The following is a 24,369-nucleotide window of genomic DNA, read 5'->3' as shown; positions in this document are numbered from 1 at the left end:
CTTGGAAGAACTCGTAAGACATTAATTGCAATCGGGTCAGTTTAGTTCACGATACACGGATCACACGAGCTCACACGATAGTAAATTTATCTGAGAGCAATATAGCATTCACCTTCTCTTTTATTTTCACCTTCTCTTGCCGTAATAAAAAAAAAACCTGCGTAATTTACAAGCCGATTTGTAGTTCACTGAAGATAGTTTCATTTAAAGCAGCTGGATTTCACTTTACCTGACCTTCATGGTGTGCAAAAGTGCATAAGAGTGCAGAGTGCGGTTGGCGTGAAAGGGAATTCACCATCACCTCTCAATTCGCTTTATATTTTGCAGATTCATCCACGAGCTTGTTTGGGGCCATGGCGACCGGTTACATAACGACGATATCAAAAAAATATCCCTCCTTTAGAGATGAACCCTTAAAAACGATTTACCGTTGGTTGGATGGGAAGCGGCAGGACGATGGTGCCGAAGGGCTGTGGCGCATTCACGACACCCTGTACGACTTTACATACTTTATCGAGAAGCATCCCGGTGGCCCTGAATGGTTACGCCTGACAAAGGGCACGGACATTACGGAAGCGTTCGAGACGCACCACATTAGAGTGCGGGCGGAGGGCATGTTGGCGAAGTACAAAGTGCGCGAGGCCACCGAGCCGAGAGCGGTCCGCTTAACGTTCCGTGACGATGGGTTTTACCGGACACTGAAGCGGCGTGTGCGCGACAAGCTGAAGGACATCGACTACGGTCCAGCTAAGCGGTCGAAGCTGATCATCGACTCGATGCTGGCAGCTGCATTTGGGCTAGCGTTTCTTGCCATACGCCTGCATAGCTATGCACTTGCAACCGTGTCCGGGCTTTTCGTCTGCTGGACGATGATAAGCGCACACAACTTCTTCCACCAACGGGACAACTGGCGTATGATGGCGTTTAATTTGGCCTTTTCGAGCTATCGGTAAGAATTGAAATTAACGAACCGGCGCGGATTTTATCTGAAATAATTCGTTTTAATTTGTACGGCTTTATACTGCCATCCTCACAGTGAGTGGCGCGTTTCGCACGCATTGTCTCATCACAACTTCCCCAACTCGATATTGGATCTGGAAATTTCGTACTTTGAGCCCTTCCTTTGCTGGCTACCGAATCCTGCCATTAAAAGCTCAGCGAAACGCTTCGCAGCTTGGCTGTATGGACCGCTGGTGTATTCGTTCCTCTTTTATGGTGAATTTGTGAAACGTGTGATCGAGACGTACGAGACCGGGAAGAACACATTCTTCCTAGACGATCTTGTCACGTTGATTCTGCCGACGTTTATGTACGTGGTCGGAGCTACCAGCCTGTGGGAGGTGGTAAAGATGTGGCTGTTCATCGTACTGGTTGCTAGCTTCCTGTTCGGTTTGATTGGACTGAACGCAGCACACCATCATCCAAAGGCGGTCCACGATGGTGACCAAATACCGTAAGTTTGATAGCGGAATTATGGAATTATGGAATGGCTTGAGATTACACAAACACTCCCTTCCGAATTGCAGAGCTGACATCGATTTTGCTGTTTATCAGATGGCCGCCGTCATTGATCGATCAGACACGAAAGGATCACAGTTTATGGTGCTGACAAGCTTCGGTGATCACTGTCTGCATCATCTGTTCCCTACGCTGGACCATGGCATTCTTCCGCAGCTGTATCCCGTATTTTTCGAAACGTGCCGCGAGTTTGAAACCGTCTATCGGGAGCTGCCCTGGTTGCAGCAAATTATCGGCCAGCACAAACAACTTGCCCGCGTAGAACCGATGACGTACAAACCGTCGGAGAAGTTTGCTTAATTCTAAGGGCAGTCAAAACATTAACCAAAGATTTTAAACGGTTTTGAAATGGAAAAATGCCAACCAATTGATATGATGCGTGAGCGAACAATATTATATGTAGATGATGTATAGGTTTTTTGTAAAATGTACAAATAAGAGGGTGTTTAGGTTACTGCTGCCAAATTAAATTAAGCATTCAAACATGAAATAAAACAAAAGGTAATTTTATATTTCAATTATACATACACCCAGTGTACAAAAAGGGCGAGAGGATGGACTGTGCTAGCTTCCGGGCCATCATAGTCCTGAATACTGCCTATAAGATCCTGTCCCGAATACTTGGACCTAAATGTTGGAAGCAAATCGACAACCGATCAGATCTTTACTCTACGGCAGATCCTCCAAAAAAGCCGGGAGTACCAGATCCCTACGCACCACCTGTTCATTGCCTTCAAAGCGGCCTACGATACTATAGATCGGACCGAACTATGGAACACCAAGCAGCAGCACAGATTCCCTGGGAAGCTGTAACGGCTGCTAAAGGCCACTATGGACGGTGTGCAGTGCAAGGGGAGAGTTTCGAGCATGCTGTCGGAATCGTTCGAATCTCACCGGGGTCTGAGGCAAGATCAAGAGGCACGATTTTCTCCCGATCTCTCCAATTTCTTGGCTTCGCCGATGACATCGACATCATCGGACGGACAACTGTGGTGGTGTGCGAGGCGTACACTCGACTGAAACGCGAGGCTAATAGAATTGGATTGAGCATCAATGCGACCAAGACAAAATATCTGCTTGCCGGAGGCTCTGACCGTAATAGAGTCCGAGTCCTAGTCCGGAAGCAGAGTATCAGTTGACGGCGACGATCTCGAGGTGGTAGAGGAGTTCTGCTACCTTGGTACGATCGTAACTTCGGACAACAACGTAAGCAGCGAAATCCGAATGCGCATTGTTCAGGGAAATCGTGCCTACTACGGACTCCACAAACTCCTGCGATCCAGAAGACTCCAACAGCACACGAAATGCACGATTTACCGCACCTTGATACGCCCGGTAGTCCTCTACGGGTACGAGTCTTGGACTATGCTGACGGAGGACGCCAATGCACTCGCCATTTTCGATCGGCGGGTGCTAAGGACCTAAAGCCCTAGACCGAGTTTCCTGGAAACTGATTGGAGACCTAGCCATGTCGACGCGACGTGCTCAATCTTGAGCAGGCCAAGAAGAAGAAGAAGTTTATATTTGAATTATTTATTTGTTCCGCAACTACCAACTCTTGGTCTTTCTAAATCTTGTTGATATTTATAAAGCTGCCACGAAACCACTCACTGTTTGCCATGACATGATCACTCGATCGGATAGTACTGTTTTGCCTAACTATTTCGAAGCAATAATGTAATTTATAAAAATACTTTTTTCCATTCAAACGGCATGGTCGTACTGCTACAAAAAACTGCGAGTCCAAAAAACCATATCCATAAGCATGTTTTATAACAACATTTTGCAAATTTATGAACCGATTGTTCTTCTTCAAAGTTTAGAATGTTATTTCAAACTATTTGAAGCCTTTCCGAATCAATACTATAAAGCTTCGTAAAAGTTTTGAATGAAAATTAAAGAAAAATGAAAAAATAGCATTATTGTCATGCTAACGAAGTTTTCTGTTCATTTTTTTGTTGCAAATTTTGGATCTAGCTTTGAGACAGTTCAAACCAATTCCTATTGAAGGTTCAGTTTTACACATAACAATCGCGAAAGAAACCTTTATTTTTCACGCTTTTCGTATCAATAGGTCGATTGCAGCATCTTATGTTTTGACAAAAACTGAAAGGCAAAACATTATGTGATGCAGGTCTCTTCTAGAGTGAAATAGTTCTCAAAAACCATCCAAAGACATTCACTCACCAAAAACGTAAAGCTCATAAAAATGGCGATAATTGCAGCTACACGAGGCGAGGCGATAGCTGCGCTTGTATTTCACACGGCATAAATACACGGGTATTTATTTACCAAAAAGGTTGGTAAACCATTAGATGGCCGGCACGAGGTCGCTTAGCCAATGAGAAGAAGAAGCTGAAGTACTTTAATAAGCTAATTATTGTGGAAAATTAGGGAACCAAAAAATAACAGCAGCAAAAAGCAGACAGCAGAAGACGTGTACTGCAAATTCTGTTAAGAATTGTCATCTCGAAGCGACACAATAGGCGGGTAGAAGCACGAGTTCGCCGCACCAAAAGACACGGCTGGGAAGAGCAGGGAATGTGGGAACTCGAACACTCGCGACCTGCTGTCGCAACAAAGTTGGTGATCTGGTCAGTAACCAGCCAGAGGCCCTCTCGCGATGGGCTCAATACTTTGATGAACTACTTAACGACAAGTTCAATGAACAGCTAAAGGTCCCTGACAGTCCCGATGTACCGTCGACACCTAACATCGAGGACATACGAAAAGCTATCCGTCGGTACAAGAAGAATAAGGCACCCGGAACCGACGTAATCGTAGCCTAACTGGTCAAAAACGGGGGTGCCTCACTAGAAAATGAGGTTCATCAACTTGTTACTGAAGTATGGGTGATTCGATGGCTTGTGATTGGAATCTCGGCATCATCTATCCCATATACAAGAAAGGAGATATGTTGGACTGCAACAACTACAGGGGTATTACGGTGTTAAATATCGCCTACAAAATATTCTCCCTAATCGTTGAACAGATAGTTGTAAACTATCAAAGGGGATTCCGAAACGGGAAATCTACTCAGGTTGCAGATTAAAGAGACAAAGACCAAATTGATGGTGGCCCTACTACGAAATCCAGAACTACGTGGGAGTGATGTCACGGTCACCTATCCGACCGCCAATTTGAAGTTTTCAAAAATTCAACTATCTCGGGTCAAAAGTCAGCACCGAAAACAAAATTGAGACGGAGTTGCGCGATAGGATGCTGGCGGCCAGCCAGTCATTCTACAGCCTGAGGAAACATCTCACCTCAGCAAACCTGTCGCGACTGTCGAAGCTGGGACTGTATCGTACCTTGATAGTCCCAGTACTCACATACGTCTCTGAGACATGGACCCTGTCCATGAACAGACGAAGCCCTCTTAGCCGCATTCGAGAGGAAGATGCTCAGAAGGATCGTTGGCCCCGTATGTGTGGAAGGACAATGGAGGAGCCGGTACAACGACGGGCTTTACGAACTGCATGACGACCTTCCCGTTTTGCAGCGAATTAGGCTTTACGCATGGCACCGGACGACCCAGGTCAGAAAGTCCTTTTAGGCCGTCCACACGGACAGAGTAGGCGTGGTAGGCAAAGATTGAGTTGGGCGGATGGCGTGGAATCATCCGCCATCAAGGTCTGGATAATGGATAACGGCGCGTGACCGTGAGCGGTTCCGGATTATGCTGCGACAGGCCAAGACCGCAAAGCGGTTGTTGCGCTTGATAACAACTACATCAGATGATTGGCAACACTTCTGGTTGAATGAACTGATCTTTGTGAAGAACTCAATTTTAATATGAGGTTGAGCATTGATAGTGCTATACAAATAGTTTGATGATCTTTTTTCTTTCAACTAGATCTTCCACTGGCGTGGATACGATGAATGCTAAAGTCGGAGAACGTCATCTGAAAAAGATAGAAATAATTTGAATTGATCGTGGTGAAATACGTTAACCAACATAATAACGCCGCGATTCATAACTCTAAATAGACTAAAGTCTAGTTTTCACATAAACATTTTTAGAATCCTTCATGATTCACCAGCATATTCTGCGGATCTGTATCCCTAAGACAACAGTTGATTAATCCTTTCTCTTCATATTTATAAAAAAAAACTGAAAATAAATCTGGCAACTTAGACAAGCTTTAACGTCGTACTCGCGAACGCTGAGGACTCATCGAGCTCTGGTATACAGCTGAGTCCTCAGGGGGTTTTTTTCCAAGACGATTTGTAATGCTTTGTTAGGCAAGTTGTACACTAATTTTATTGCAGAATTAAGGGATTTGTAATATTTTCTAACCTAACTATTTAGACAATTAACTAGTGCTTAAAGTAGTTATTAGTATCCCACATCGAGTTGTCTGATCCTCACTCTAACGATCGAGAAACTTTTCGATCAGCTTACAATAAGCCCTTCCCATAAGATGTATTTGGTAACAACCCAAGCACAACAAAATAGGTAAAGTCGTTGCAAGAATGGGGCTAAAATGGGGCCCTACTTTTGCCACGATAATTGCCCCGTAGTCAGAAACGGATGGGGCAATTTTGTTTACCACAAATTATGACGTCACAAAATTTTTGACGTCAGAAGATGTGCAAAAAAATTGATTTGTGTATGCTGTTTTTTTCTCTTTCGCACTGCTTGTTCGTTCTTCCATGCTTTTTGCTCTGTTTCTCTTATGGATCAAGGTAGCTGCTTTTGAGCCTGTGTGTAGAGGAGAGATTGAAATATGCAGTACTGTTTTTTCTGGATATCTAGAGGTGAGCAGGAGAAGTGAGAATTGAACTGTAGAGAGAAGAGATTGAAATATGCAGTACTGTTTTTTCTGGATATCTAGAGGTGAGCAGGAGAAGTGAGAATTGAACTGTGATTATTAGTGTATAATGCATATTTACCATATGATTTGCTGCGGCGGTGATGCGATGGTCCTTTTTAGTCGTGATAATCTAGTGTGGATCGGAGTAGGTTTTGTTTTACATGCGCTATATAGGATCGCAAGTTAAAGAAAATGTGTTTTTTGTGTACATTCTTGTATTTGTATTTGGTAAATGCAAAACTAGCAAACTATAATGAATATCATTGTTGAGTTTCAATGATCCATGGTTTTGTTAAGAATCGTCGTGGTGGACCGTGATGTAATGCATCGCCTTTATTCATTATCATCTTTTACTATTTAAGCAAAATGCCGCTGGACAAAGAAACAGATGATATGACGTTTTCATCTGAGTACAACCAATTTGTCAAGGATCGATCGAAAGGTAGCATTCAAATTGCATTTTGTATGGTTTAAACAGCTTTTTATAAATATATTGAAATATTGTGCGTTAGCTACTGACACTGGAAAGGAAAATACTGTTCCAATTGCAAAAGGTATGTTAACGTGGGAAAAATTGTATTAACTACTTTGTTAGTACTAAAGTCCGTCGAAGGATTCCGATTTGTCCACAGAAAAGTTTTAGCGGTTAAAGGAACTTTAACGTTGGCTTTTTTAAAAAGCTTTCAAATTATGTTTATGGAGCTATGCGACGCGTTGGTGGAAAGCGCGCAGTAACGAATTCCATCAACTATTGACATTTTATCGATAATTTGATTGAACGTATCGTCAGTGTTGATTTCATTCTCATCTCACAGGAAGAACAGCAATCGATGTAGTCAGCCAATTCGACATATTCTTCTTCGGTCTGGTTCATATTTGGTACTGGACTTTGTTCTGGGGTTGGCGATGTGCGCTGCATTTCATGGTTTAAATTGCTCGTGGCTATATTTTGGGTATGTTGTAAATAATAATATAACAATAACACTACGATGTAATCGAACTTTATATTCGTTAAACTTGTGTAATAAAGTCAACTAACATGGTTGGCTTGGTCCTGCATCCTGATTATCCTTTTCAGTAGGTTCCAGCGCCATATACTTTGCAGCTTGGCGATAAAACATGCCAGATTTGCGCAGACGTTTTAAGTCAGCCATTACAAAAACGGTAACAACACTTTCAAATAACACTATTTTACAAAGATCTCTCAGCTGGACCAACACCCAAGAAATAAACACCTATTAAAACTGAACTGAACAACTAAATACTTTGTGAGATAATGATTTTTCCTGTATTTAAAAAATATATGTTTCTTCTAATATCAAAGAGTTACAAACATCATGGCACCAGCATATTTTTTTCGCTTTCACTTACTCCGCCGTCTGGCGTGATTTCAGACGGTTACGCGTTTAAAGGTACGAGGCGTGTATGTATGCGTTTGTGTGTGAGGTATAGCAGTGCAAGCAAGGGAAAACACCCGGCGTATACACACATGTATCGATACCTTTCAGAACAAAAATTTACTCCGTCTATACTGTCCGTGAGTGCGAGAGGAATGACATACGAGTTTGAGCGAAATGTAAAACCAATGCATCGATACGATCTAGACACAACATCGATATCGTTGGCAAACAAACATTGCTCGGCCTATCTCGTCTGTAAGTGCGAATGAAACAGTTATACGAGTGTGAACGAAACACAGAATCGTACGGTTACGGCAAATCCAAAACCTCATGACGTCACAGAATACTCGTACATAAGTGTAAACAAGTGAGCTAGACGATTTAGAGCAAGACACACGCTGTTTTGCCCCGTTCGTTTTGGTTGGGAAGTGGCATACAATAAACAGTACAAGCTAGTTTTAGCATACTATTGCATTTTCATTTTTCAAAGCTATTTTTCGCTGATTTTGTTTGTATCGCACTTGTGCGTACTAACAGTATAAACAGGTTACCGGGGATGGCTGCTTAGAACTGCAGTCAGGATGATATATATTTCGAAAAACCTTCTCGTTAAGGGGAACTTGTCGTCTAGAGCAATTTGTCACCGTCACCGTCGTGCTAAGCTTCTGAAGTCTCAAGTATCTATAGACCATTGTCATCAAAGAATCTCGGAAGTACAAAGAGGCTGTTGTGTTTAAAGGTCTTTGTTGAATCTACTACTGAATGAACAGAAGCCGAAGGCCACATTCCTTAACAAATCTTTAAATCTTCCCGAATAGGGGTTTCCCCAAAAAGCTCTGCTCCTCTGAAGAAAAATCCCATGACATTCAGATCATGTAAAATTTTCAAAGGAAAATTGCAATATGCAGGGTTTTCATGAGAATGGAGTGGATCGGTGGAAGAGTGTATCATTAGGAATCACCTAGTGCGGATCTTCACGACGCCAGGACTAGGTGAGGAATCGAATTATCAACACAGGGTCTTTCCTCATAACATAACAAGCCTATATATACAGGACAGCGGTGGAGTACAGGACAGCGGTGCCGTTCTTCACACTGCAGGACCGGGGTTAAAATCGCAGACGGACCCTCCCTCCCGTAGTGCGGAATGATTATTCAATTACGTGGTATCGGCAAGTTTAATAGGCCATTGGAAGGCCTACGTGTGACCTGAAGGTCATTAAGCTAATACGGAAAACGAAACGAATGGGATTAAAGTGAATTCTGAGGATGTAAAAGAATGACATTGAATAATATGTAAAAAATATTATATTAAATTAAGCTTTGTTTAAAAATCTACGTCGAATGTATGTGATATCTTTGCTAACAACCAATCTTCTTCTTCTTGGCGTAACGACCTCTAAGGTCATGCCAGCCATCGAAATGGCTTTCTAGACTGCCGATACCACGTAGTTGGTTAGTCAGACCTCACTACGGGGGACGGTCCGGATGGGATATGAACCCCGGTCCTGCCGTTTGAAGACCGGCGCCGCTGTCACCTACACCACCGGGCCGCCCATCCAATCCACCGCCCCGCTAACAACCAATATTATCCTTAATTTTGATAAAAGATAACGAAAATACAATAAAGTCAAATTGAAACCCACAAAGGTTATTGCTTTTAGCAATGCTGATGATCTAATCAACGAGGAAATGTAGCTGTAGAATCCGATTACTTCTTCAAGTATGCTGTAATACAGGTAAGCGGAAGGATAGGACTTTTGCCTGGGTTGCAAGGCAAACTGGTGTTCCAGAGTATCTATCAGAGTCATGACCATCCCACGCACTAGTGTCACTGAACAAGTTTTGCGGCTTGCTAAATCCATAGAACGCACAAAACTTCAATTTTATACGGGTTTTAAGTAAACCACCTTGACTTGGATAGGGTCATTGTAATCATCAACCATGATCGATTGGTACGATTTCTCGAGGTAATAGAGCTGTTATAAAGTTCTTCAACAAAGTTTTGTTGAAAATTATGAGTGGTATTATGTTGTAAACTCTCAACAATTGTCATCCTCATTGATTTTCCATCTCAAGAAACATCTTCATTTTACTATAAGTATTTATAGAATTGGCAAATCCATATTCAACCTTGACTCTCCAGCAACGTTCGAATCAATCTCATTTCGATAGACCTCGATATTGACCTCGAGCATTCACAAAATCACGTTGGAAATACCAAATACCGTTATTTTATTAGCTCACTATGCATAGCAGGAGACACGTTTTATGTTTGGCATACATTTTCTCTTTCTCTAAAATTTGGACGATCATACCCGTCCGGCCGTTAGCTGGCTTGATTAGCACAGTTCCGTCGAATCGATCATTAAGATGCTGAATCGAGCAGGTTTTTTGTTCGAAAGCTATGCAAAGCACCCCAAAAACCGATCGTTCGTTAGCATACGGTCAGCCACCAAACCTGCTTTCCGTGTGCCTTTTACCAGTGAAAGACCAGTGGCGCTTGAAATGTGGCGAAGAAAGCACTCAAAACAAACATCCAATACGTTGCATAATGGACACTGTTAACGTACACGCATGCAAACAACTTCAAATCTATGCATTGCCAAAATAGGCAAACTGTTGCAATAGACGATCAGGTGCAATGACCTCGACTGTGTCCACGTGGACACCATACCACGTTGCTAATTCGGCTCTGCTCGTTCAAACAAACCAAGTAATAAAGTTTTCTGTGCGATTATCTGTTCCGATTTATTTCCTCATGGATTCTGGTGATTTTATTCTTCAGCACATCACACGGATGGGTAAGTGTGTGACGTTCTTGGACATTTCCACGGCACGTTCACTACGAAATCCGGTTCACAATCACTTTTTGGCAGATCTGCGGGGCGAACACCGTTAGCCCATGCATGTCGGCCGCAGAGAGTGAACCGATGTGCTTCGTCCGCACCAGTATTGTTGACGATCGCGTACCGGCTGGACGTGGTTGAGGTTGTGTGGTTTTTGCATAGTGTCTTGCTGGTTGCATGTTTGCAACTGGATCGTGAATCAGTCGAAGCAGTTTCCAACGACGGGGAAAGAGATGTGTCTGCCCGTCTGACGTTGGCAGGTGATTATCGGAAGAAGCTTTTAATTGTTTTGAGTGATTGTGAGAGTGAGAAAAAAAAGTTTCTGTTATATCATCGGATATTAATCTTCATGGTGGATATGCATGATCACTGCAAAGTCATTGATCGGTCAATCGATGTGGAAAGATGCACAAAAAAGGCAAATTAACATATTGTAAAAATCTTTTCCGATACAACCAGTATCAAATATTTCGGCTGAGATGTGCTCTAGTTGCAGCGTTTGTGAAGGTGAAGTGACAAAGCACACCGTATCCAAAGGGCTCGCGGAAGCTCAACCGGTTTGTGTGTATTTGTGTGAGGCTGTTTGTGATGATATCCGGTTTAGAATTGGAGCTGGTTCTTATATGAAGCTACGGTTGAAAGAATTTATAAAAAGACTCTCGTTCCCAAATGATTTCTTTGGATGAAGCTTGAAGCGTAAAATCCACGTGCGAATTCTATTGGGTTTGGGTTTGATATTTGCAATTCAAATCATTCAAGAACCAACTAAGTCAAGCACAAGGGCACGGCAGGCTCCCTTAAAAATGGTGTTACAAAAAACAGGAAACCATTGTTTCGCTCGTAAATGGCTTTTTGTTTCGGATGTGTTGGTTTGTGTGCGTGTGTGCTAAATATGTTATTTTGTTTTATTGTTACGACAACCGCATTCGTTCGCTACACCTTGAACCGGCCAGCTCGTCGTCAAGGATTACACGTGGAACTTTGTGTCACCAAGGTACAAAGAAACCAATTATAAGTGTTAAGTGTGATTCATTTGAAAAAAAAAATACACCACTTTTTGGCGGTGCAAATCCAGCAGGTGAGCCAGTATCTCTGCATCGCATGTGGGCCTATTGGCTGCAGATCTGTCTGCTCGATGGTGCATCGTAAACAAGTGATCTGTGACTTGTTTCGGGGCCGGAAAGTATAAACTTTAAACAAAACCTCCATTTACCCAAGGACACGTGAATGTTGCCAACATGTTGTGGTCATGTGTCAGCTTACTGTTTACCTTTACTTCCGTTACGCACGCAATATAATGCACCGGCTGGCGAATAATGAAAGTGAGGGCCTTAAAAAAACTTTAAAATAGCCAAACGCATGATACATAGCTTCGCTACAGATGCGTGCTCGGGTGAACACAAGCATCGGTTGGATATGAATAAAACAAAAGCCAGAGAAATTAGTGTGAGTGTGAAATCTTGTATGAATGAATCAGTTCAGTTTATTCGTTTGTAGCTTCGAACGTATAAAAAGTATTTCGTCGAGACGAAAGCATAAACGCATTGGTGGGTGACAATGAACAGCTGCGTCACAGATATGTACTTTAAGTGTTGGTCAATTATTAAGCTATGCTAGCGGAAATAATAAGGGCCTGGTGGTAAATGTGACATCATGGAATTATGCCCATTTACAGCTCTGTTGAGCACCAATTCCAACGTGTTTAACATCTCCTATGGACGGCCTATAGAAACTGTGTTATAATATATTTATCTAATGCCAGAACGTTAAACGAACGGCATTTATATACTACCATGTTCCAACAGTTTTGGCAAGTAGACAAAATACGAAGAGAGGTGTAACTCAAATTGATATTTTTTGTTGTTCTATAGTGACAACCTGGTCGAGTTGCTAATTTGTCACAAAAGCATGTAGAAAATAGTTAGCTTAATGCATTTCTAAAGATATGATCTAGTGGATGCAATACATTATGTTAAATTTCTTATGAAGATGGCCAAGCAGTAACCGCCAATGTTCGCTTTTCGAAAAGCTCATCTCGATACTTCTACTGGGTATAATTTTACCAAATATTGGCAGAATGATCATTAGTCACTGAACCATATTTGTTTTTGTCCAAATGTTTATCAATGATTATGTAGTAATAAAAAATCTTAAACATGTTAGAAAGTTTTTCGACCTAAAAAAATCTATTTATTACCTCACCTAACAAATCCTAAAGTTCCAGAAGGTAAAGAAGGGATTCTCAAAATTATAAAATCCTTTTTGTCCGAATCTTAAAAATAATCAATGTTATTATTTTATGGTCTTATAAATTTTAGCCATATTTTGACAGGAACGAGTTAAGTTAAGATAGAAAAAAATATATTTAGTCAAAAATTTAACTACGGCAAGTAGATACTCTAGAACCCTTCAGGTTCTAGTGCTCGGAGATGAGGAATAAGAAATTTTATGTTACAAAATATCATAATTTTTTCTTCTTTGTTATTATTTTGTTGTTGTTCAGATGTGAAACCGACTTGTTTTAGAAACTATGCAATGAGCACTGTCCATTGCTTTCACAGTCAAAAACTCCCTAAATAAATAACCTCCAAATAGCGTAAATGACAGTTCTTTGGACTGAATTCTCAAAAACCTCTTTCAAAATCGAACCACAAACACGATTGGTGATGAGCGATTGTAGCAAATTTGTGATATTTTTGCCATTTGGTTCATCGGTGCCGTTTGCACAACATCGCATTTTGTGCAAATTTGTTGCAATTAGTACGTCTGTACATCTTTGCAACAAGGTGAAGTAACAAGGTGATTTTAAGTGGGATGGATTTCTCAGTCTAACTATTATTCCAGTATAGACTTATTGCTCGAAAGAATATTCCATTATATACTAGATAACTAAACCGAAATGGTTTAATTGATTAAAAAACTATACTAAAATTCTTCCATAACCTAAAAACAAAACAGCCAATATATTGTGTTTATTCGTTCAAATTCGTTTAGCACTGCAGACGAAATCCCTCACTAATCTCATTACAAGCATGGTTGAATTTCACGACACCGTTTCAGGAAGCAAACAGCATTACAATTGGTTACAATGATTAATATGCAATAAAATGTTACACTTCGATGGTTCTCGTTTGCCTTGGGACTATGTACCAATACAAAATACTTACACATTTCCTGATAATTAAAATCTATAAATATTTTGCCATATTTCTGGTTTTCTTCTATGTATTTATTCTACCGTCTAAATAAATTTAAACTAGGAAAAACATATTACATGATCAATGAGCGCGATTAGGTTAAGGAAGTATCAAAACCAAAGGCTCGTTCTAAATTTCAAAACCAACGGACAAGTGGCGATATAATTTGGATGGATCGTATTATGTGGTAATCTGATAGAGCGGAAACAGGTAGTCCTTGAGTAAATTGGAACATAAATTAACGAACACATTTTTTTGTATTCATCAAAATCGTACCAACTCGCAGAACCTGCTCCCATTCTTCACATAATCATAATCATTAGAAGCGACACTTTAGTTCCAGCGAGCAGTGCTTTACCGTGCTCAGCAAATCGCCATTTACATAGACAAACTACGTCATTTTACAAGCATCGTGGCGCTCCAATCCATCGATGTCATATTCAAGTTCACGGTCAGCATCTAGCGAGTGATAAACGATCGACTAATCCATTGCTGAAAGCTCAGCAGGCATACGTGTCCGTCACTCTGTCCATCTAACCGTGTGGTTGGCGGATGGAGCATTAATTACCATAAAAAAACGCCTCACTTTTTCTCTTCATTCTCATCCTCAATCCCTAAACATGTCGATCAGTTGGCACACTTTGACCGTAACACAATCATGGCCGAAAGAAGCGAAGGAAAGTCAGTCAATTTGTCAGCGGGTCAAGCGTCTGCGGCGGTGTCCTACGCCACGGACATAACGCATCGCTATCCGACGTTTCGCGACGAACCGTTCAAGACCGTGCACAACTGGCTGGAAGGCAAACGGTACGATGATGGTGCGGAGTGTCTTTGGCGCATCAATGACGGTCTGTACGATCTGGAAGATTTTGCACGCACCCACCCAGGAGGCGCTGAGTGGATACAATGGACAAAGGTGAGCGAACTGTAACTAACTATGTAACTAACGTCCAGGAAATCGACTTTTTCGTAAAATACATCACACGCTTGTGTTGCAGGGAACGGACATTACGGAGGCATTCGAAACGCATCACATCAGTTTGCGGGCGGAACAGATGCTTCCGAAGTTTTACGTTCGGCAGGCAACGCAGCCACGGAACGTAAAGTTTACGTTTCATGAGCATGGATTTTACCGAACACTCAAGCGACGCATTAGGGACCAACTGGTCCGTGTCGATCCTGCACCGAAGGAACAGTCTCGCCGAATACTCGACATACTGCTCGGAGCTGTACTGGTTTCGGCATACCTGGCAGTAAGGCATGAAAGTTTCATCATCGGATTGATTTGTGCCATTTGTGTAAATGCAACCATCATTGCCGCGCACAACTTTCTGCACCAGCGAGACAACTGGCGCATGTACGCCTTCAACATAGCGTTTCTGAGTTACCGGTAAGCTTGGATCGCGTGGCAACTTTCCCTTACTCATTCAGCGTCTCGATATTCCCTTTTTACAGGGAATGGCGTGTGTCTCACGTGATATCGCACCACCTATTCCCGAACTCGGTGCTGGATATGGAAATTTCTGCATTCGAGCCATTCCTGTGCTACTTACCGTGGGCAGATCTGAAGAACAGTTTCCAGCGGTACGGTTCCTGGTTCTATGGACCGTTCATATACGGGTCGATCTTCCTCAGCGAGTATCTAAAGCGGCTGATGGACAGCTTCAGCCAAGGAAAGAACCGGTTCCATCTGGATGATCTCATCCCTTTTCTCCTGCCTGCCTTCATGTACGCAACCAATCCGGACCGCATCACAGTAATTTTTCAGATGTGGCTGTTTGTGGTGCTGATAGCAAGTTTTTTCTTCGGTTTGATCGGGCTCAGCGCTGGCCATCATCATCCGAAAGCGCTACATTCGGGTGATTTGTTTCCGTACGATAATTTATACAATTCTCATTCCACAACTTCACACTGTTTAATCGCTGCAATATCCTTTCCATTCGTATCCAATAGACAAGACATCGATTTCGGACTGTACCAGATGGCAACCATCGTCGAGCGGAGAGGCGTCGAAGGATCGCTTGTGAAGGTGTTGACCACCTTTGGAGAACACTATTTGCATCATCTGTTTCCAACGCTCGATCATGCGATCTTACCCCAGCTGAACGGTGTCTTTCTCGCGACGTGCGATGAATTTGATGTTGGGAAGCGACATAGTTCGTGGTTTTCGCAGTATATCGCACAAAATTTGCAGCTTGCTCGTGTGCATTCCAAGCAGTACCAGGCACAAAAGTCAAACAGCAAATTAAAACATAAAATAAACAAAGTGTATGATGACGTGTCCGGTACTTGCAAGTCACTCTGAAATATTCATAAGGTAGCAATAACTACATGAATGTATAATCACAAACGAAATGCTTTTTCACCATTGAGAGTATCAGTTTTAGCTTACGAACGGAGGAATGTCAAGGACGGGTTTTTTTATTCCGTTAGAACGGCCTGGCCGTATTGCTCCAAATATGGTTATTTTGTGTCAAATTACCGTTAGTCATTTATTGTTGAAAGGTGTGTAAAGAAACCACAAACTCGCAGACACTATAAATCGTTGGTGCAGGACAAGTGGGGTGATCTTATTATCAAAAAATAAAATGTATAAACAATTATTCGACTGTACAACACGTCAGCTACTGGTTTCTATGTAATATTTACAAAACAAATATATGAAATGTAGATAGATCAAAGCTTAAAATTCGAAAAATTGGGGCGGGAGTGAATTGGTGGGAGATGGTGGTTTATTCCCTTTATTATTATTTATTTTTTTTTTTATTACTAACATGGGTTTCCCTTTTATGAGATTCTCCCGCGGTCGCTTGTTCTTCTTCTTAGCTTAAAGGCCTACTAGATCATGCCAGCTATCGATTGCTAGACTAGACTTGCTTGTACCACGTAAGTTAGATAGTCAGTCCTCACTGCGGAGGAACTTCATATGGAACATATCATCACCAACCTACTAGTGGAAGCTGCAGCTCGGATCCTTGAAAAAAGACTGGACGAACTGCTCTCATCACCAGAGCAAACGCAGAACTACGAACACTCACCAACCATCAACTACCACCGATCATCCAATTCACCCGCTTGGAGATTCGTCCCTGGTATTTCCGTACACCTGCCATAGACTGGGAACTTAAAAACACTCTCCGGGGAACCGGAAAAAACAGACACATCGCCAATAGTACCTTTACTCACTTAATTCAGACTAAATACAAACATTTTCATCATATTTTTAAAGACGGCTCCATTTATCTGGACTCAGCCGGCTGTGGGATCCACTCCACCAAGGACAACTGCGCCATCAAACATCCTAATCACACCTCCAACTTTTCCGCCGAAGCGATAGCAATTCAACTTGTCGCCAACGAAGGACTACAGACTGACCGACCGAACGTCATATTCAGCGACAGTGTCAGTGTTCTGGCTGCCCTGGAACACGGCAACTCCAAAGACCCCAACATTCAGCTCCTAGACTCCATACCTGCATCCCCGACAATCGTTTTCTATTGGATTCCGGGTCATTCCGGAATCAACGGAAACGAGAAAGCCGACCAACTTGCCAACAATGGTCGGCTCCGTCCTGACGAAGCATACAACACCCTTTCGCGCCATGATGCCATCCGTTTCATCAACACCATCATCTCCCAACACTGGAACTCCACATGGCACAACTTAGACCTCAGCAACAAACTCCATCCTATCAAGCACAACACCTCTTCATGGGAAGATGTCGAATCCAGCCATATCCAACGAATCCTTTCCCGCCTTCGTAAAGGTCATACACGCCTTACGCACTTACCTCCTAGGAAAATTCAGTCCTGCACTCTGCTTTTTCTTTAGTGTTGACATCACCGTCCGCCACATCTTCACCGATTGCCATGGATACATGACACACCGAGCCACATGCCAACTAGACACCGATTACACGACAATGCTATCACCAGACAAACTTCAGCAGCACTGCTTTATTAGATTTTTACGCATCAGTTATTTATACAAAGAAATTTAAACAATAGTTTAAACTTATCCGATACCATATGCCATAATACAATAAGCAATAATCGAGTAGTTTTCCATATTATTTAAGCCACATATAGTTTTTATTAGATTACAAAACGATTACTATAGTTTTATATAAGATTAAACCATCTTTTTTTTATACAGTTGAGAGGTGAATGTAGTTTCTAAGACTCAAAGCCTATATAAATAAACGGAAAAAACTGCGGGGGAACGGTCTGGATGGGATTGGAATCCGGTCCAGCCGTGTGAAGGCCGGCGCCGTTGTCAACATCGGACAGCCATTCGCCGCTGGTTTGCATATCCTAAAACCTGCTATTACATCTACCTTACCTTATGTTCGGGCCCCCTTTCAGCCATCCACAGTTGTTTAGTTTGCTTACTGTTAAACTCGACATTTCCTGATGCTCTGCAAAATAACAACTATATTTAATGGTTTGGAAATAAAATTTATCCTGAAAATATTCACTTTTTTCTATACATTATAAAGACACTTCATCATTGCTCTTAAGCAAGAAAAACTTATTAATAGGCTGTATAAGACATACATAATATTCTTCTGTCTTAAACAGCAGTTTTATACATTCTATAATGTATTCAGATTACTTTTGTGTAGTGATGAGAATTTTGTTCCGAACCTAATAGGTTCGTTCTGTTCCTTGGATGGAACGATCGAATCTTGGTTTAAATTACATTAAGTTAACTTTAAAGCATCTACATTGCTTTAAATAAGAATGTTAAAACATGCAATCTAACTTCATTTTTTTCTGTATAATGCTGCATTGCAACAGAACGAATGGGACGCTCAATGTGGCAAACCAGGTCATAGCAATTGTTCTATTTTTTTTAAATTCATGTATTGCTATATCTCTGTATTGTATTTTTTTTTTGTACTTTTTTTTAGCATGCGGTACTCTAGGGAAACGTTTGCACGATACTATTGTACCAACGACAAGACTAAACAACAATACAGTACAGGACAGTACGGTGTTTTGCAAATGGAAGCTTTGCTAAGCGTTCTTTTATTCAATATGTTCATGCATGTTATCATATCAACCGACTAAAATTTAACTTTCTATCCATTTCACACGATATTGCTAAAAAAGGATACTGCCCGGGGTAACGTTTGGCTCGCCAAAATCTCCATTTTGACACTGGTCAGTCCAAAACAGAATGTACGCATTGGCGGAAGATCCAATGGGCAGAGTTCTCGACCATCAGGGGCCTCGCCGGTCAGAGTCTTGAAATGTTTAGACCAAATTAAAACTCTACACCTCCTCTACACCGATAACCGGCTCGCTAACAGTTAAGATATTGATGATGATGATGATGATGATAGGTCCCATCTCTTACCCCAAGAAAGTTTTGAGAAGTTTTGTAATCAAATGCTGCAAAAAAGCGTTGTCAACGAACAATAATAGAACAGGTGGTTAGATTCAAAATAAGTTCAAAACAACAGAACAAGATTCGAAGAAGGTCTGCAGGATCGATAAGATCTACGATGAAGCCTCGGGTCAGTTGGACAATTGATCCTTCCTGCACATGATAAGAACAGGGAGGAGAAGGAAATATTAAAATGAAGCAGCATGTTTCTCACCCTCTGCTGCGATCAATGTTTTTGATTTCGATGACCTCGTTATCCATTTCCCCTAGGTTACTGGACAGCTAATCAGCATAATCAGCTACAAATTGTATGAGCTCTAGTAATCGATTTGAATTGATTTATCGTTTGTTTTACATTGAAACACGCTTCACAAAAATCTTTGTACAAGCTGAGATACTTTTTCGCTGTGAATTAAAATCGCTCTTTTGCTATTAGTTTTCGTAAGAGAGCTTATGTTTACTAAAGTACTAATATTTACAAGTTTATATTTTTGAGGGTGCTCCGTTGAGTTCCCCTGCACTCAGCCCGAATCAACCCGAAACTTCATCAACCCGATCACACTCGGTTTATACATCGAACTCGGAGTTGAGTTTTGAACATTCTTAATGTTGATCGTCGTCACTATTTTGTAAGCCTTCGACATTGTTGTTCTTGATTAGGTTTGTAGTTTGTAATTTGTTTTATTGAATTCAACTTGGAAGGTGTCTTACGAAGCGCGGGGCTAGACAACGATAGATGTGTCTGTGGCTCGATTCTCTGCCGGTTTCTTCAATTTCTTGGCTTCGCCGATGACATTGACATCGTTGGTAAGACGACAGGTGTGTGAGGCGTACACCCGACTGAAACGTGAAGCAGCAAGAATTGGATTGATGATCAATGCGACGAAGACGAAATACCTGCTTGCCGGAGGCTCTGATCGTGATAGAGCCCGAATGGGAAGCAGCGTGTTAGTCGACGGCGACAACCTCAAAGTGGTAGAGGAGTTCTACTATCTTGGGACTATCGTAACTTCGGATAACGATGTCAGCAGCGAAATCCGGAGACGCATTGTTCAGGAGACTCGTGCCTACTACGGCCTTCACCGTCTGCTGAGATCCAGAAGACTTCGAGACCGCACGAAATGTGAGATATATCGCACACTGATTCGCCCGGTGGTCCTATATGGGCACGAGTCTTGGACCATCCGAGCGGAGGATGCAAACGCTCTTGGCGTGTTTGAGCATCGCATCCTCCGGACCATCTTTGACGGTGTGTTCGAGCATGGAGTGTGGAGAAGAACGATGAACCACGAGCTTGCTGAGCTATACGGAGAACCGGACATCCTGACGGTAGCAAAGACCGGCAGGATATGATGGCTTGGGCATGTTATGATTCATACCTCACCAAGAAGGTATTCGTCAGCGACCCCCAGTTCGGCACGAGGCGTCGGGGAGCACAGCGAGTTCGTTGGCTGGATCAGGTGAAGGGTGACCTGTCGGAGATCGGGTGCCTACATGGATGGGAAGCTTCAGTCAGGGATCGAGTGTCCTGGAGATTTATTGTTGACCGGGACATGTCACGAGGACGTGCTCTTTAAAAGAGCAGGCCAACATGAGTGAGTGAGAGATCTCTTGCATTCCTCTCAATGCATTCCCGTAAATCATGCTCTTTGAGTAAGGCCTACATCCGAAACTTCCACGCAGCAAAGTTTGTCTCAGCAAAACAGATACTCTATTCTTCTGCAATAATGTGCTCTGTGTCCGAAAATTATTTGTAGTCAGTAGTCAGTCAGACAGTCAGGAATCGTTCCGGGACCTGTAACCTAGTAAGGTTAATAGTTGTTTGTAGTTGAATATTGAAAGACGTCTTACTGCTTCAAGTTGCAATGTTGGGTCAATAAAGTTGATCAGTCTCCTTTCTATGCAACGCCTAAACACCGTCGCAGCTGCAGCTCAGATCCTTGACAAAAGGAATCGATGCAACTGCACTCATCAACAAAGCTATCACCCAACTGCAACTCCTCACCAACCACCAACATCCATTGATCATTTAATCCTTTCGCTGGGGTATTCGTCCCTTGTACTCCTCCGTACTCCTGCAATAAACTGGGAATCTAAACGCTCTCTCCGGGGAACCGAAAAGAGAAGCCACATGGCAAATAGTAACTACCCCACCTAATACAAACTAAATATAATAATTTCCATCATATCTTTACAGACGAGTCGTCCAGTCCAGGCCAGGCTGTGGAATACACTCCTCTATAGACAACTGCGCCATCAAACTTCCTAATCACACTTCCTGTTCTGTTGTCAGTGTCTGTAACAATACCGCTGATACTCTACTCCGGCGCGTACAGAATGCAAAGATCGGCACCTCCAAAGACCCCCACATTCAGCTCATATACTCCATACCTGTGTCCCCAACAATTGTTTTCTGCTGGATTCTTGGCCATTTCGGAGTCAACGGAAACGAGAAAGTCGTCTGTCCGACAAAGATCGGCTTCATCTAAACAAACCCCCCCCCCCCCCCCCCCCCCCCAGAGATGTCATCCGGTTTACCAACACTATAGTCTCCCAACACTGAAACACTGCCTGGCACAACCTAAACCAAGAGTAGTTGGATAGCTATTCCTCACTATGGAGGGACGGTCCAGATGGATTTTGAACGCTTTTCGTTGTCGTCTTACCACCGGGTCGCCCCTAAAGATCGAAGGCCGGGTACAGGAAAGACCACTAAATAGTAGTATAGTATCAATGAAAACATAATCTTTGCTCAATTTTCTTTCCTTGACTTTGAGCTCCTCTCTTAATCTTCAAGTATTTTTAAAAAAACACAACAAGGGAGTATGTACATTTTCGAATAGAAGTATCTTATTTCGTTATTTATTACCTTCTCTCATCTTTTTTTAAATTATAAAAATAAATACATTTTGTATTACTTTTGTTACAAAAAAAAATATAATAAAAAAAGAACATTCAGAGCGAAAACTATTTGCCACGGATAGAAAATGAAACAACGTACAAAACCATACTCAGAACGAAGAGGAATTGCGTTGTGCAGTGTGGTATGGGGGTGGTAGTTTTGGGTGCATAAAAAAAAGTGTAGGGTAGAAGGTTGGGACTGCCCGCACGGGACGGACTGTACTGAAGTTTAGCTTGAAAAAGGGTGGTGGTGGCGTACAAAAAAAAAAAAGCAAAACATACAGGATAGTAGAAATCTGTATAAACACTATCTGCAAATCATTATCATTTCTGTTTTGATGTTCCGCAGCTGATGTTGCTGTGCTGTTTAATTCTAAGTTTTTTTGTTTTTGGTTGTTTTTTTTCTTCCATTATGTTGTTTTGTTTTGGGTTCTTCTGATTTTGATTGTTTTCGATTCTGCTCACACCACCTTTGTCGCCGTCAGCCTTTCTGTTTGGTTTATCTATGCCTGGTGTGGTGAATGTATTGTTTGGGCCATTTTTTTCGCTCCGTAGTTACTTCTGTGTTGTGGGTTCACCGTGAAACTCCACGTGTCGCTGGGTTTTGTTCATCGGCTTTCGACCTCGACGTGGTCGCTGTGTGTATGTTTTGAGGGTTTTCGCATTCGTAGTCATATTCGTATTCCACGGAATCTGTGCAGCCGAGGCGCTTCTCATTCGCGGCAACCGCACCGGCATAACGCACTGGTTCGTGATGTTGGTGAATTTCGGGTTGTCGATTTCGATGGCGCACCGATCGCCGAGTTTGGTGAGGAGTTGGTGGGAAGAACCTTCTGGTTACGGGGGTTTTTGAGGTCCTTCGGTCAGCGAGCCAGCGAGTGGCGTGGCGAGGAGGGAGTGAAAGTACCACAAAAAGGAAGGAGTGAGTGCCAAAAAAAAGAACCAATCATTTCGCGATAGTTCAAAGGGCTGAAGTTAGCTTAACGTAAAACCGTTTGTCTCACCAAACGTACGTGTGTCCATGATGGTGGGTGTCCTAAACTTTTACTCGTGCTCGTGTGTGTGTCTCTTTTTTTTACATAGGTTAGCTTTCGTTTTGTTTTGCGACGCGCAATCTTCAAGATTTGATTCTTTTCCATTTTTCCTTACTCTTTTGGGCTGGCTGTCAGGTGTCCAGTGATACTTCCGGTTCTCTCATCTACCACCACATCTGTCTAGTGACCAGTTTAAACCGACCGCCAGCAACCAGCAAGGCTGCACTGATGGTGATGACGTTGCGTACCGATTCCCATCGCTCCTTTGCTCTGGCGCGGTGCGTTTAATGCTTGTTTGGATCTTATTACGTGTCTCTTTTTTTCTTCTTCATTATTCGATAGTTAACGGCTTCGAACGACTTCCGGAAGGGTTCGCTATGACGGGCAGAGTTGATTAAGCGAACGGAGGCAGACCAAAATGCTGCAGCCGTGACACAGTGGGAGGAACTGATTGTTAGAACGCGATCACATCGAACAGGTAGGTTGCATTTCCACGTGCGTTGCACGAAAGCCAATGTTAGCGGACAAAGTTGCTGAACGGGGTTTACGACAAATTAAAAAAACGGGATGTTAGAAAGGTGGTGTGCTGCGCGTTGTTCTGTTGCTGGTGTTGTGTGCTGAACGAATTTAGAAACCGTGATCGTCGAATGTGGGAAGGTTCAGTCCTGCAAGAGCAGGCAATGCAGACGGCTGTCTCTGGGGCTGCAAAAGAGAAAAGAAACGGCAGGGGTAGGACCCCCGGTGTCAGTATTGCTTTTACTGCTTGCTGGCAGGCAGAGATTGCTCGGTAAGGTAAGCGTAACATGGGAAAAGTCCCGGTGCCATTAATGCGCCGGCCGGCCAAACAGAAAGGGATACAGGCCCAACGATTTACATATTTGCAAGTTAGGGGTTGTTCTGGACCACACACACATTGGCACTCTCTCACGCACTAGCAAAGGGTGACAGAATGAGTATGGTGACAACCTTCCAGCGCGAGATGATCAACTGCGAAGAACAATGCAGCAATGGAAAATGATGTTTTGCATGATGACACACTGTGTTTCAACCTTGTGTGTGTGTCTGTGTAGAAAATGGCTCATGACAGGCACTGCGATCGTTTCTGATCGAGTTGTGGGTGAGTGAGAAACTAGTGGGCAACTTCAATGGAGCGCATCAAACAGTATTGCGCCTCACCAGACATGCTGGCTTATTCGTGATTCGCGGTTGTTGTTCGTTCGTTCGTTCGTGATAAGATGATCGTATGATCGCATCGTTAAGACA

At 42.5% G+C, this 24,369-nt stretch overlaps 4 protein-coding genes across 20 annotated transcripts in view; 3 read left to right on the top strand and 1 right to left on the bottom strand.

Annotated features, from left to right (window-relative positions):
- Positions 1 to 24,369, top strand: part of LOC126565727 (60S ribosomal protein L38) — a 205,588-nt gene that overhangs the window by 180,559 nt on the left and 660 nt on the right. The window lies entirely within an intron of this gene.
- Positions 354 to 24,369, top strand: part of LOC126564714 (cytochrome b5-related protein-like) — a 253,063-nt gene continuing 229,047 nt past the window's right edge. For both annotated transcript variants that reach the window (XM_050221808.1, XM_050221807.1), the window contains exons 1-3: positions 354 to 949; positions 1,037 to 1,453; positions 1,527 to 1,829. In XM_050221808.1, the coding sequence (XP_050077765.1) occupies positions 354 to 949; positions 1,037 to 1,453; positions 1,527 to 1,818 (1,305 nt within the window). In that variant the 3' untranslated portion in view covers positions 1,819 to 1,829. The remainder of the gene's footprint in view (positions 950 to 1,036; positions 1,454 to 1,526; positions 1,830 to 24,369) is intronic.
- Positions 14,416 to 16,085, top strand: LOC126564644 (cytochrome b5-related protein-like). Its single transcript, XM_050221732.1, has 4 exons — positions 14,416 to 14,696; positions 14,779 to 15,170; positions 15,236 to 15,652; positions 15,734 to 16,085. Exons 1-4 carry the CDS (start codon positions 14,439 to 14,441, stop codon positions 16,083 to 16,085), a joined length of 1,419 nt encoding a protein of 472 aa, XP_050077689.1. The 5' UTR covers positions 14,416 to 14,438.
- LOC126563763 (myosin heavy chain, muscle) overlaps positions 23,681 to 24,369 on the bottom strand; it is a 21,892-nt gene continuing 21,203 nt past the window's right edge. For 12 of the 16 annotated variants that reach the window (XM_050220484.1, XM_050220483.1, XM_050220480.1 and 9 more), the window contains exon 16: positions 23,681 to 23,808. In XM_050220484.1, coding sequence (XP_050076441.1) covers positions 23,734 to 23,808 — 75 coding nt within the window. In that variant the 3' untranslated portion in view covers positions 23,681 to 23,733. The remainder of the gene's footprint in view (positions 23,809 to 24,369) is intronic. The other 4 variants (XM_050220486.1, XM_050220482.1, XM_050220485.1 and 1 more) reach the window with 1 other exon arrangement.

Source organism: Anopheles maculipalpis, chromosome 3RL, assembly GCF_943734695.1.
Source record: "Anopheles maculipalpis chromosome 3RL, idAnoMacuDA_375_x, whole genome shotgun sequence".
Taxonomy (NCBI): Eukaryota; Metazoa; Arthropoda; class Insecta; order Diptera; family Culicidae; genus Anopheles; species Anopheles maculipalpis.
This window is presented reverse-complemented; position numbering and strand designations above follow the sequence as displayed.

Coding starts and splice junctions, on each gene's coding strand:
- LOC126564644 (XM_050221732.1), top strand. CDS start 14,439: ATGGCCGAAAGAAGCGAAGGAAAGTCAGTCAATTTGTCAGCGGGTCAA. Junction 14,697..14,778: donor AGTGGATACAATGGACAAAG/GTGAGCGAACTG, acceptor CTTGTGTTGCAG/GGAACGGACATTACGGAGGC. Junction 15,171..15,235: donor ATAGCGTTTCTGAGTTACCG/GTAAGCTTGGAT, acceptor CCCTTTTTACAG/GGAATGGCGTGTGTCTCACG.